This window comes from Schistocerca cancellata, chromosome 2, assembly GCF_023864275.1.
Source record: "Schistocerca cancellata isolate TAMUIC-IGC-003103 chromosome 2, iqSchCanc2.1, whole genome shotgun sequence".
In the NCBI taxonomy this organism is placed as follows: domain Eukaryota; kingdom Metazoa; phylum Arthropoda; class Insecta; order Orthoptera; family Acrididae; genus Schistocerca; species Schistocerca cancellata.
Genome location: NC_064627.1, coordinates 650,647,256 through 650,662,691, shown reverse-complemented (window position 1 = coordinate 650,662,691; position 15,436 = coordinate 650,647,256). Strand labels below are relative to the sequence as shown.

Here is a 15,436-nt window from a genome sequence, read left to right as displayed (position 1 = left end):
CCACTTCGCTTTGATTTCTTTTATTCCCCAGTGCTATGCAAATTTTTCCACACTCTGTGTTTAAAGTAATCTGTTAGCCTTGCTTGCACAACTGCAGTAGCTCCTTCTTTTCCGAGAGCAGTTTATATCGTTATACAGCAGCGTTTTTGTTACATACCGCAATTTTCATACTTTGACTTCAGTCACCTCCAGTCTACAGTTTTCTTATTTTTCCCCCCTACATGTAATACATTAATTGCCCTTAAGGGAGTAGTTTCTTTAATAGGGAATGGTTTGAGTCTGAATGATACATTTATTCGTTTCTAAATTGGTTAATGGTAAGCAGTAAACACTAAGTGACACGCAATAAAGGGGAAAAATGGGTAAATTGCAAATGAAAAAAATGGTGAACGAGTAAACGTGTAACCTCATAACTGGAACTGTAGGTTAAGACTTATTGATGCCAGCAAGTAAGATGACGATGATGCAGAAGTGGAAATATTGTACATAATGTAATTCAGAACTATTCGCCAGCTGAGTCAGCAGGTGGCGGGGAGGGATTTCCCCAGAATTTCTTATCTGATATGAATTCTCCCCAAATCAGCAAGTTGTGGAAGCGTGGATACCCAGGAATTTCTTATCTTGTGTAAAACACCTACTCAGCTAGTTCGCACCAGTTTCCAGGCGTGCTCCACCTGGCCAAAAGTCGATAACAAATTATGGGGAATCTCTTCCACACCACTTACAGAATCAGCTACCGAATAGTTCTGAATACTATTACGTACAGTCTTTATGCATCTGCCTCATCATCTTCATCATCATTGTCATCATCATACTTTCAGGCACTATTAAGTCTAAGCTTATAATTCCATTTACATGTTTATCCACTTACCTTTTTACTCATTTAACCATTCACTCACGTACCTACCAATTTACCCATTTTCTCATATCTACCAATTTACCCATTTCCTCAGTTACCCATTTACTCTTTCATCCATTTACTCATTAACCCATTTACCATTTATCATTTTTCCATCTATCGTTTTTTCCGTTCACGATTTTAAAAAGCGTAAATGTACCTATCTCGCAGATTTAAACTATTCATTATTAATTAAACTACTAATTTAAGTGCAATCAGTGTATTATACATACAAAAAGAAAACTAGAAATGGCACAGATCGAAGTCAAGGAAGGAGGAGTGTACGACAAAAATGATTCCATAACAGAATAATATAAACTGATATTCGAAAAATAAGAAACCGTTGGAAAAATAAGAAACCATTGCGGATATGCAGGCAAGGCATACATATTCTTCTAAACACAGTGTATGGAAAAATCTAGATAAGAATGGGGAATACAAGATACCTGCATTTACTGTGAACATCAATGGAAAGCGAAAACACATTGTATACTCACAGAAAGCGATAATTCCAAGGATATTTCCTATAGCAAATGGCTAGTGATCCGCCCCGGCTTCGCACAGGTGGCATAAAATATCTACAGCGGTCTTTTGTTTGGAGGCGCTGGGGGTAATGGGTATAGTTTTGATTAAAAGTCATAGAAGGATGTTAGAAAACTGATAACTTTCAGATAAATTAAACGATTTAAGAAGCACACACTACTTGTCGGCAAACTGCAGCGCCTAAATGCGTGAACTGATTGTCCCACCACAACCTCCTAACAATGAGAGCCATTCACCAAAGACCTTCACGCAGTGGCGAATACAGCACATATTTGGGGGAGGGGGGCAGGTTTACTGTAAAGATAAGTTACTTAATTTTAAGTAGACACCTCATGATATTTTGTATCATAACAATGAAAATTTTTGTACAAGAGCATTTGTTTTCTAATTTGTTACCCTGCCCTTTTGAATGGGAAAAGGGAATAGTTGGATGCCCTTGTAAAGTACTTAAAGTATAGTAACCCTCGCTATTTATCTACATGAGCTCGATACTTGCTATATTACCGATCGAACCAAGACTGGGTAAAGTGACAATAGTGAGAGGGAAACATGTTTCAATGGCTCCACCTTCCCACTAGTTTTTGTCGCTGTTTGATTTATCAGATGGTTCAACTGGCTCTGAGCATTATGGGACTTAACTGCTATGGTCATCAGTCTCCTAGAACTTAGAACTACTTAAACCTAACTAACCTAAGGACATCACACACATCCATGCCCGAGGCAGGATTCGAACCTGCGACCGTAGCGGTCACGCGGTTCCAGACTGAAGCGCCTAGAACCGCACGGCTACACCGGCCGGCATTTACCCAAATTAAAAGAGTGAAAACGCGATTGTGATTATCGTGTTTGGAATGATTCTACTTATAAATACTGGTTTGTTCTGTCATGTATGTATAAACTGTCAACACCCCTACTATTTTCTTTTTATGTATAGATACATATGTGTTTTACCAATTATAATTCAAAAGCCTGTTTTAAGTAGGTATTGTTTTGGAGAGACCTTACAAGAATGTTTACTAAATTGAACAAATGACAATGCAACAAAATTTGTTTTATTAATCGTTTATCGAACTGACAATAAAAAGAATACATTAAATTAAAAAAGAACTTCACTTTTTATGTAGAACCATGTTTACAAAACAAATTCCAGGTTTTTTGGTACACTTGCAAACTTATCAAGAATCTCATCAGTAGCTGTAATGTCTCTGTGGATAGAAAGCAAAGCAAGCCTGTTGAGTCAACTTTCAGCTATACTCCAGTCTTCTCAGTCGGGAGAAAGTTTGCTCTACAGTTGTGACAGAAATGGGAAGAAATGCGAGTAATTTGAGCAGAGTGTAAATGGTGGGGAAGAAAGTCTTGTCACATTTTTCAAGAGAACTGATAGCTGTTTTTTAGAGATTTGAAGGATTTTTCTGATTCCACTTTTCTTTCCACAACATAAACTCACTTTGTACAATCTCTTTATGTGACAAATCGTCTTTGTATGAATTAAAAGCAGTGTCCAATGAACAGAATCTGTTGTGATACACAACTGTGGAAGGATGTTTTGTAAGGGGGTGCAACTGTTTCCTTGTGAGATTCAAAGCGTTCTTTAAGTGAGTTACAATAATCGTCCAGGTATGGTACATAAACAGCTCGTTGATAGTATTCTTCTTCTGTGGTATAAGGGACGTTGCTATGTGCTGATTGAAGGCGGCAAATTCTTGGAATCTGTTCTTTAATGTCAAGTTTGGCAGCGAATGTCTTCACAAGGCTATAAATGAGTCATCTGCATTTGCTATCTCCTTTGACAGAAAGTGTGAGATGCTCACAACATCAGTCAAGGCTTGCGGAAGATCAATATTTTTGTTTTGAAGCTGCTCTGAAAAGTTATGGGTGTTTGATAGCATCCAGCTCAAAACAAAAAGAGTAACAAGAAACGCAAATTGGCTAATAGCACTACATAGAGTGTGAACCTTAGATGTCGTATCACTTAATTCCTCTTCTATTTTGCAAAGGGAGAGAAAGATAGGCTCCAAAAATAAAAGTTCTGAGTTGTACCTTTCTACCCATCGGGTTTCGCACAGTGAAATAAGTTTCTTTTTCTTTTGTTCTGGACAACATTCATAAATCATTGATTCAATATTTCTGTGACAAATGAAAGGATCCACAGATTTCTCTTATGACTTCAATACAGTTTCTTATAGGAGGTATTTTGCTCGCAACTGACAAATACAAATTTAGAGTGTGTGAACAACAATGTGTATACGGGGCCAACAATAGCTTTTCTCTGATGGAAGCTTGTACTTCACTGAATTAGCCACTCATTGTGGCAGCTCCATTGTAACCTTGGCCTCTCGTTTTGTTAGGGCAAGCCGTAATGTTGACAAGGTCTTCAGTACTGTGTTAGCCAAACTTTCTCCAGTGACGTCATAAACAGGGACGAATGTCAGAAAATCTTCCCTAATTTTGAAAGTCTGTTCCTCTAAGTAACGTACACAGAGAGAAAATTGTTCGATTTGATAGATGTCAGTAGTTTCATCTGCTAAAACGGAATGAAAAACAGACTTTCTAACGTTTTCTACAATTTTTAATTTTATTAAGTGACCAAATGTGTTTATAAGTTCGTTTTGAATGAAAGAAATTGCATACATCGTCTGAGCACCACTGGTCGTTAATTGATCTTTACGAATATTATCGCCACTGTTGGCTCTGTATTTTAACAGCGATCGAAAATTCCCATCATTTTCGTCCGGTTCTTCAAGGTTTATTCGTCCAGAGTCACGATGACCCCTTAGAGCTATTTGCTGCGTCTAGCAAAATCGAATTGTTTGTCTCATGGGGATTAACAATTTTCTATTATTCTCAATATCCAGTCTTCTTTGGGCATTTACTGGATTGATAACATTTTCAGCTTTTTCTTAACTATAGCTTTTGTGTTTTCAGCAATCAAACAATATTTCTTATGATATGATAAGTTCTCATGTTTGCTAAATTATTTCCCCCCCCTTTTTTTTTTAAATTGGCAAAAGCCAGAGTAACCACCGCCCCTGCTACTTGGTGATCTCCTTTCCTTACATTTTCGGTACGGGGAAATAAGATGCAGTACTTACAAAGACATCTAAGTTTTTCCGCTGAATAAGCTAACCACGTAAATTCTTCTACCCACTTCGTTTGAAAAGGTCTTGTATGTCTACTATGACTACGAAGTCTTTCGCGACGGAGTCCTTGCATAAAAAGTTCTCGGTTTACTTGCCGCGTCAAATTTGGATAAAATCCCAAGCTTTCGGTGACTACCTCCGTCATCTTCGTCAGGGGTAAAACTGACTGTCGTGAACCGGTGAGGCTTCCGCTTTTATAAGCAGTGGACGGCTTCTCATTGGCTGGATGACGTCACGGTGAAACCGACGCGTGCTGAGGTGGCGGCCTCTATATCCATAGATTTTGTTTGCGCGCTCTTGTATGGTTTGTACGAGTAATGGAGGGAAATTTGTACCCAGGTTCAGGTTTCCAAATATTTTCTAACAAAAAAAATGTTATTTTGTTTGTGAAAGGTTGAACGGAATCGTTTTGACAATAGTTTCCAATATCATAAATATTTTTCCTCACTTTATCAGGCCCGCTATCCTCCGTAACTGGAACCACAGTAATTGAGCTCGAAGTAGCGATGTCACTAGAAGCAATTCTTCCAACGCAGCTGACTTCAGAATTGACACCGTCAAGCCCATTTGCGCTTTGTCCTTTCGTAACACTTCAGGAGTGTCTCTTACAGGCTTACAGACACTTGTTTTTTTGTGCAAAACTTTTTAATAGAAGCTTCCCTCTTCATTACGATTGTGATTCACTTACAGCCAACTTCAATACACTGAAAAGTACGTAAACATTAACACTTAAAACTCCACCATACTTCAGTACAAAAACAACGATGTCGAACAAACAATTACATACAACAATTAAATGTAGATTGTATTGTCGGTGTTCGGTTCGGAGAACTTGGCTCCTGCCGCCGTTCGGTAACTATCGGTAACCGTCGCCGTTGAGACAAACGCCAACGTATGTGCAATGACAGTGAATAGTGCTACATAAAAAGATGCTATTATATCATTAACTTTATTCACACCACGACAATCACTACATTTGAACATAAACGTGTTTACAATCGCCTTAACGTAACATTGTTACTTCTGCGGCATTCCTACTTGAGCAAACAATCTGTATGACGCGAGAAGTTCACAAGCACTGCGCAGTGCCGTCACCCCTCAACATTCCTTACCTAGTAGTTTTCTGTTCCTCTATTACTTTACCTGTCAAAGATTATGTGATATGTACTAATAGTGAGCCAGTATATCGTATATACACTACGCACTTATTAATAAACTAAAACATCACACGTTAGAAGTGTTTGTAACTTTGAGCTGCCAGTGTGGAAATATTTCAACTACCGGAACTTAATCACAAAACTTTTTGTCTCAAACATGGCCATGGCTCAGACGAGGCTGAGATATACGACATCTGAACAGGATCTCTTGAAACCTCTTTCAGGAATTCCTTGTGGAGATATAACCTTAAATTTTTACAGTTACCCAAAGACAAATAACATGTTTCGAACGACGTATATTGATAAAAAATCAAGTTTCTTTTTGAACTGGAGCAAAGCAGAATCGACGCGACTTAACGGGTATTTTGATATACTCCCTTACGCTTACGGTATGAAATTGCTTTTTTTTTAAATCCGTTATACATTCACACTTCGTACAAAAATAGATGGACGAAGAGAAACAGGAATCTGTCACGTCATCTTACGGAAGGTTGACGGAAGCTAACATGAATTCCACAGTATTTTCTGAGACAGAACGGACACTGAAAGGAACAGAAATGTACAGGGGCGGAGACGGACAGTGTGAATTGGCCTTTCTTCCGAACATGGTATAACTGTCCGCATACGTGCAAATCAACCCGAACTGGCACTAACTTCACACCACTAACACCCCACTCCCCTCACCATTATTGGGAAGTATGACTGTCTACCACGGCGATGCCTTCACGCATCGTTCATTAACATAATTCAGATGCCGTACTCATTTCGGGGGGGGGGGGTGTAGGTAGCAGGCCCCCTGCCCTCCCCCCCCCCTCCCCCCTGCCTCGCCTGTCCCTTATATACGCCCCTGCCTTCGCGGTCGTTGTTTCGTCGGCGTGGCTATCCTGAGAGTAGCCTTCACATACGGAGAGAAAAAACGCAGCAGGTTCCTGTAATTCTTCATACCCGCTACAACAGGTCCAAGGTACTGTTCTGTTGCACTCAAAAGTAATCACTACACGCGCTAAGACATTCATCCGATTGGGAGACGAGACGATCAGTTCGAATTCCGTGGAACGTCGTAGCGTGCCGACACATTCACACGGTCAAATATCCGCAATGTACTGAGGGTATTGCGATGTTTCCCCACCAAGTCACTGAAGCGTAGCCTTCGTCTGACTGGCAGGCGGGATTTATCGTGCAACAGGATGATTCCATCCAACAGCATTCCGACAGTCCGAGGGCAAATGGCAAAGCCAACAGTGGAAACATCCCACATTTCCCCCACCAAGAAATTCAAGGCTGTTCACACAAGTTCCTTTAAGGTCATGACGTCTTCTTTCATCGACTGAAGGGGTTCCCCGCTAGTCGAGTTTTTCGAACGAGGAAACACAATCAATGCGCAGCACTATGAGGACTCGGTGCAGAAACTGTATGCACCGTCAAGCCAAACGCCCAGGAATTGCGTCGGACGACACCATCCTGCGGTACGATAACGCCTGCCCCCACACTGCCAATCGTACGAAGGCTACACTTCAGAGATCTGGTACGGAAACAATGGAACATTCTCCATATAGTCCGGATATTTCACCATGTGATGTTCGCATCTTCGGAGACCTGAAGAACGCCATGTGCGGACATCTGTTTCAATCGGACGAAAAAGTGCAAGAGTGAGTGTGACTGTGGATCCGTCAACGGCCGACCGAATTCTTCGAAACAGGAACTGATCATTTCGTCTCCCCGTGTGATTAATTTCTTAAGGCGTATGGTGATTGCTTTTGAATCGAACCATTCCGTGGCTCCGTTGTGGCCGGTGGCGGTTTTCATTTGATTGCCACTTGTATGTGTAAATTCTGGTAATAATAATTTCGTGTGGCTCAATGTCCTCGTGCAAGTCATTCAATTGGACGTCGCTTCAGGGACTTGTGTCTTACTAATCAGTTATCCAACCGGAAAAAAGGCAATCTACTGCTCTACGTGGATGCGAATCTGCACATCATTGAAAGGTGATTGCTAGGTTAAAAAACAGAGATTGTTGTTAATCACGCCGTTTCAATCTTTACAAATGTGTTTTTATGTGTGCGAGAAATAGTCATAAAGCTTTAACTATAATCACAAGAAATAAAGTCATGTAAATATTTCTGTTTGTTTGTTTGGAGCTACATGTCCGCAGTCATGGTAAAAATTGAAATATCCTCATCACTAGAAGAGCCAAAACGAACGAAACGGCAAAGCCTCCCCCCCCCTCCCCCGATAAAGGGCCGTTTAACGAACGACTTTACAAAAATCCATGCTGAGTTAGTGGAATTTGGTAGTCCTGCTGCTAGAAGGCTGATGTATCTCAAAGAAGACCATGGTGAAAAAAATGGAAAGTAACTATGTATCAGTTATTAACATCTGGCATGCCTTTTAGAGCATGGATACATGTCGCTGCTCATTGGATTCTGCTACTGCTCACACCCAGCCACAAAACTTGTTGAACTGAGGTAGCAACGGAGGTAGAAATGTTGCACCTATGTTGGGCCTGTCCAGATGGCCTCTTTACCCGTCATATCATCCGTCATAACCAGTGCTGTATGTTTCACTATGACCCCTGAACAGATGAGTACTAAATGAGTGAAAATATGTGTATTTATCACAGCCGGGTAATGTGATACTTAGCTAGTTCTGAAATTTGCTGTGATGCAGTGCTTACCGATCATGCTAGAAAGGGGCAAATAGCACAAAGAGCCATCATCTTCTATTTGTTCAGATGCAGAAACTGTTGTGTGGCAGGCATTTTCAAAATGACAACGAAGTGATTTCCTGAAAACCAAAATGCAGACTTCCGCAACCAAACATTCCACAACGTCATCCATCGCTGGGAAAAACGTATCGCATTGGGAGAGTGAATATACATAGAGAAAGGACAACACCACAACAAAGTTGCATGCTCTCATCTTGATAATTAAACTTCATGGCTCCAGAATGAGATTTTCACTCTGCAGCGGAGTGTGCGCTGATATGAAACTTCCTGGCAGATTAAAACTGTGTGCCCGACCGAGACTCGAACTCGGGACCTTTGCCTTTCGCGGGCAAGCCTCTACCATCTGAGCTACCGAAGCACGACTCACGCCCGCTACTCACAGCTTTACTTCTGCCAGTACCTCGTCTCCTACCTTCCAAACTTTACAGAAGCTCTCCTGCGAAACTTGCAGAACTAGCACTCCTGAAAGAAAGGATATTGCGGAGACATGGCTTAGCCACAGCCTGGGGTATGTTTCCAGAATGAGATTTTCACTCTGCAGCGGAGTGTGCGCTGATATGAAACTTCCTGGCAGATTAAAACTGTGTGCCCGACCGAGACTCGAACTCGGGACCTTTGCCTTTCGCGGGCAAGCCCCTACTTCATGGCTACCGCTCGTAATAGCAGAGAGCTGCGATTAGTCATTTATGAAACACTGTATTATTTTCATGAACAGCTACACAGAAATTTTTCGGCTTATCGTAAGATGACGCATGCATAAATTAACCTGTTCGTGCTGGGCACTGGATGTCGCTTCACTATGATGACATGTTAGGAAACACTATAACGTATCGTCTTGTGAGACAGTTATTTGGCAAGCCGAATTCACTTTCTTACTGCTGCCGAATTGGCGGTACTGGTTTTGAAAGTGACTGGAAAAATAGTTCGTGAAAGTAAAACAATATTTCTTAAACGTAAACGCGAAAATGTTACGTTAGGCTTAACCGGGACTGTTATTTACATGGAATGAATCAATAAGTTCACTGTTACAGTCAGTGTTTATTTATATGTACAACGAGTTCAAATGTTTAAACCTCCATTGTCAGGTGGATTTATAAGTGTTAATACGATATGTATGTATTGTATTACGACTTTGGGCTAGTCTGTGGCACTGTCTAGACTAAAACTTAATGTAAATGTGAAAATGAAACAGCTAAAATAAAATACCTACAGTGGTCACAGGCCCCTTTCTCTGTCGTAGTAGATTATACATAAACAGTTACGTTTTGTGAACAAAGATAGCGTTTGGAAACTACTATGTGCAAAGAACATCTAGCAAAAACAGAGACATTATTTCTGTGGAGGAAGAACATATAGCAATATAACACTATTATCTCAGAGTAACTTTTAAAGCGCAGTGGAGATATTTCGTTGAGCTGATGAATACGTAAATTGCAGTAAATATTTCAAGTGGTGTACAAGTCCATTTCTGTCAAGTTTATATCGCTTTCATACCCGTATATGTAATGAGCTGACACGTTGCAAACCTTAACTGGAATAATTATGTTGCCAACAGTGGTAAAATTATAGATTAAAAACAATTCTGGATGGAATTCAGGGACAGAGAATGAAAGGATCGCGAGAAAGAGAGCTACGTTCTGGATATACTACGGTTGTTAAAGGTACATCTGTTTCGTTTTGGGGTACAAACTGTTGCTTTTAATTGGCTGGATATATTCAGTTGTGTGAATTGATCAAAGGAAATATGCAAATAACTAAGTTCATTCATGGAAATATGAAGGGGAGGATGGAAGAGAAAAGAGAAAGAGAGAGAGAGGGAGGGAGATAGAGAGAAAGAGAGAGAGAGAATCAGATACAGAGGGTGAAAGAAGTGACTGAATAAAAGCAAAGTTTTTCAGAGCATGGGGACTGTTATGTGTTATAGCTCAGTAAAGGCTGGAACAATACATTGATTCTGCTTTAAAAATATACTACACTCCTGGAAATTGAAATAAGAACACCGTGAATTCATTGTCCCAGGAAGGGGAAACTTTATTGACACATTCCTGGGGTCAGATACATCACATGATCACACTGACAGAACCACAGGCACATAAACACAGGCAACAGAGCATGCACAATGTCGGCACTAGTATAGTGTATATCCACCTTTCGCAGCAATGCAGGTTGCTATTCTCCCATGGAGACGATCGTAGAGATGCTGGATGTAGTCCTGTGGAACGGCTTGCCATGCCATTTCCACCTGGCTCCTCAGTTGGACCAGCGTTCGTGCTGGACGTGCAGACCGCGTGAGACGACGCTTCATCCAGTCCCAAACATGCTCAATGGGGGACAGATCCGGAGATCTTGCTGGCCAGGGTAGTTGACTTACACCTTCTAGAGCACGTTGGGTGGCACGGGATACATGCGGACGTGCATTGTCCTGTTGGAACAGCAAGTTCCCTTGCCGGTCTAGGAATGGTAGAACGATGGGTTCGATGACGGTTTGGATGTACCGTGCACTATTCAGTGTCCCCTCGACGATCACCAGTGGTGTACGGCCAGTGTAGGAGATCGCTCCTCACACCATGATGCCGGGTGTTGGCCCTGTGTGCCTCGGTCGTATGCAGTCCTGATTGTGGCGCTCACCTGCACGGCGCCAAACACGCATGCGACCATCATTGGCACCAAGGCAGAAGCGACTCTCATCGCTGAAGACGACACGTCTCCATTCGTCCCTCCATTCACGCCTGTCGCGACACCACTGGAGGCGGGCTGCACGATGTTGGGGCGTGAGCGGAAGACGGCCTAACGGTGTGCGGGACCGTAGCCCAGCTTCATGGAGACGGTTGCGAATGGTCCTCACCGATACCCCAGGAGCAACAGTGTCCCTAATTTGCTGGGAAGTGGCGGTGCGGTCCCCTACGGCACTGCGTAGGATCCTACGGTCTTGGCGTGCATCCGTGCGTCGCTGCGTTCCGGTCCCAGGTCGACGGGCACGTGCACCTTCCGCCGACCACTGGCGACAACATCGATGTACTGTGGAGACCTCACGCCCCACGTGTTGAGCAATTCGGCGGTACGTCCACCCGGCCTCCCGCATGCCCACTATACGCCCTCGCTCAAAGTCCGTCAGCTGCACATACGGTTCACGTCCACGCTGTCGCGGCATGCTACCAGTGTTAAAGACTGCGATGGAGCTCCGTATGCCACGGCAAACTGGCTGACACTGACGGCGGCGGTGCACAAATGCTGCGCAGCTAGCGCCATTCGACGGCCAACACCGCGGTTCCTGGTGTGTCCGCTGTGCCGTGCGTGTGATCATTGCTTGTACAGCCCTCTCTCAGTGTCCGGAGCAAGTATGGTGGGTCTGACACACCGGTGTCAATGTGTTCTTTTTTCCATTTCCAGGAGTGTATAAATAAAACCTAAACCCTTCTCTTCATATTTACCATCAATAATTACCATGACATTCCCCAGATGACGAGTGGAATGGTGTGATTTAGAAATACACCATACACCATCAGCTTGTACCCGTGTCAGATTGAGACTATATGTATGTCAATTAGTAGTATATTATCTGTTTATTTTTAAAGCATAATCAATGTGTTACTCTAACCTTTACTTAGTTATACAACGTGTAACAGTTGTGATCATAAGAACACCCTTCTCTGAAAACCTTGGCTCTTTCTTTATCTGAATCTCTCTCTCTAGTCAAAAGTCAAAAACCTCCCCAAAAACCATGTTCTGAAAGTGTTTAATTTCTGCACTAGACAGTGGCACAAGTTACCCCAAAGTTGTACCACAACACACACATGTCGTATAAACACTTATAAATTCACCTAGCGATGAACGTTTAAACCTTTGAAACATGTTGTGAATATAAATAAACAGTGATTGGTAACAGTAAACTTCTTCTTTCATTCGATTTCTTATGTGACTGGTCGCAGCTGTCGGTTGTTATATTTCATCTAATGTACAGTCACGATGTTTCGCAGTGTCCATAACGGATAAGCTGTATTGCTATATATGCTTTTAATCGATGTTGGTGGAGGGACAACAATGTGCCTGCAGCCAAACCACCCCAGGTAATGGACGGGAACGTTCAGCACCACTAACTTGTCCAGCAAGTAAGAGGCGGCCGGCGGCTATCGTGTTGCAGTGTTCGTGGTGTGCTGGAGCCCGTACATCGTGTTCGACCTGCTGCAGGTGTACGGCCAGGTGCCGCGCACGCAGGCCAACATCGCGGTCGCCTCCTTCATACAGAGCCTCGCGCCGCTCAACAGCGCCGCCAACCCCGTCGTCTACTGCCTCTTCTCGAGATCCGCCTCCAAGGCCATCAGGCAAGTCCAAATCTTTGTTGGCACACACACTCTACAGCGAGGTACTCGCAATCACGGTGTGGATATCCGGCTGATAAGACTAACCAGTTTACTGTGACCACCCTCTCTTCCTCTCTACTGTAGACGCTTAGCACTCCTGCTGCGCTGTACATTGAAATTGTATAAAAGATTAAAAAAAAATGTTAGTGGGGTTGCCAATATCAAGTGTGCTGATATTGTGGGAAAGAGACCTCATTTGACAGAATGTCAGTAACTCCCTTGAAAGAGCACACTGGTATCATGCTCTCATGTGACCTGCATGGCTGATGTAAGTCATGGCAAGGAAGTGGAGTGTATGTGTCAGTCGGTTGTATGAACTCACTACAATAACATGGGACGACGTAGATGGTTCAAATGACTCTAAGCACTTTGGGACTTAACATCTGAGGTCATCAGTCCCCTAGACTTAAAACTACTTAAACCTAACTAACTTAAGGACATCACACACATCCATGCCTGAGGCAGGATTCGAACCTGCGACCGTAGCAGCAGCACTGTTCCGGGCGGGACGACGTAGATACGTGACAAATTGACAAACAGAAACAATCGTACACTCCAATACAAAAGGGACGCACATCGAAGGAATTATCCGAATGGGACGGAAATCGGTAGCTGTGATTTACATGTACAGACAAATAAATTATTACAGTTTCAGAAAAATTGTCTAATTTATTCAAGAGAAAGAGCTTCACAAACTGAGCAAAGCAGTAACGCTTATCTAAGCATTTATTCGGCTTGGAATTGATTGATAGGGTTGTTTGATCTCCTCCTGAGGGATATCATGCCAAATTCTGTCCAACTGGCGCGTTAGATCGTCAAAATCCCGGGATGGTTGGACGGCCTTTCCCACATTGCTGCAAACGTTCTCCACCGGGGCAGAGATCCGGCGACCTTGTTGCCCGAGGTGGGATTTGGAAACCACGAAGATATGCAATAGAAACTCTGGTCGTGTGCGGGAGGGCATTATCTTGCTGAAATGTAAGTCCAGAAATGTTTGCCTTGGTGGGAATCAAAATGGGGCGAAGAATGGATGGCAACCAAACGGGTCCTGCTTTGAAACGAATAGCAGCCTAGACCATCACTCCTGGATGCCAGGCCTTACGGCGGGTCACAGTCAGATTGGTAAATCATAACGTCTCCAGGAACGTCTTTGCTGGTTATTGGCACTCTGTCTGATGCGGGAATGATCACTCGAGATAATTCTACTCCATTCAGTGAGATCCCAGATCGAAGACCTGCTGGAAACGCCCCCAACAGTGGTTAGATGCCGACCTGACTGTCGCCCACTGTACAGTCCAACAATCAGAAGTGATGGTTTCATAGCAGGACTCCTTTGGTTGCCATCTGCGGCACCCATACAGCACAGTGGTACGTCGACTGTATTCTACGCCCTATTTTGTTGCCCTTCATGTCAAGCCATCGTGGGCTCACATTTCAGCAACGTAATGCCCATTCACATACGGCGATTGATTTTGCTGCTCATCTTCATGCTTGCCCAACCCCTATCTCTCCCCAAATGGGGATGTTTGGAGCATTTTGGGCAGGGGCCTCCAGCTATCCTTGTATTTAGACGATCTAATGCGCCGGTTGGACAGAATTAGGCACGATATTCCTCAGGAGCACATCCAGCAACTCTATCAACCACCGCCAAGCCGAATAATTGCTTGCATAAAGCCAGAGGTGGATCAAGGCGTTACTGATCTGCTCAGAGGTTGAAGCGCTATGTCTTGAATAAATCATGAATTCTTTTCTGAAATTTTAATCATTTCTTGGTCTGTACGATTTATTGCTGTATCAACACAGAGTGTCCTATCTACGTAGAATGCTATATCACTCTCAGGCATATAACATGGCGTAAGAACAATGGTCGTAAAATGATTATAGTGGGCAGGGAACGAGGAAGAACGTCACGCCCAGTCAATGACAATCAGTTTTAAAAGCAACGGGAATTGATGCTGCCAATGAATGCACGTCCATCTGAACAGTTATCGGAGTGAATGTTGCGTGCACTGGACATTCGAAGTCGGGTATCCTCCAAACTTTATTTCTCACACCGGTACACAAAGCTGCTTATCTCCGATGCGCTAACCAATACAAATTGGGCAGCTGCCAACTGGAAGCGTGTAGTATGGTCCGGCGATTCGCGATTTTGCCTGTTTTTGCAAAACCTACAAGTCGTCGATTGCACCCACGGCTCAATGAGATATTTAAACCGCAATTTGTGCACGTGTAGTTCAGGCAAGAGTTGGATAATTTTTATGGATATTCTTAGCACAGTGACTTTTTCAAGATACCGTGAACATGAACCCAGATGTTTACTTCAACATTCGTGAACAAATGTTGTCCTTTCTTCTACACTTTCCAGATGACTATGCTCTGGGTATTCTCGTCTTCTCAGATGGTCACAGCTGTGCTCGTAGTGCTGCACGCATACGTTCCTGCTCCACTGAACACTCTCGTACTGCATTGCACAACTATTCTCTCTCTATATCACCAGTACTTAAAACCATGGCAGACTTCTGGTGCTCTTTGGAACAGCGGGTGAAACGTGACAGTCAATTTCCTCACAATCGCCAAACCGTATCCGCCTCCTTAGCTGGGTTGTCAGCGCG

General features: G+C 43.1%; 1 protein-coding gene across 2 annotated transcripts in view; it reads left to right on the top strand.

The window, feature by feature from the left end:
• LOC126147618 (cardioacceleratory peptide receptor-like) overlaps positions 1-15,436 on the top strand; it is a 341,146-nt gene that overhangs the window by 314,927 nt on the left and 10,783 nt on the right. Inside the window, exon 7 of one of the 2 annotated variants that reach the window (XM_049915706.1) lies at positions 12,605-12,785. In XM_049915706.1, the coding sequence (XP_049771663.1) occupies positions 12,605-12,785 (181 nt within the window). Of the gene's footprint in view, positions 1-12,604; positions 12,790-15,436 lie in introns of both variants that reach the window. The other variant, XM_049915708.1, reaches the window with a different exon arrangement.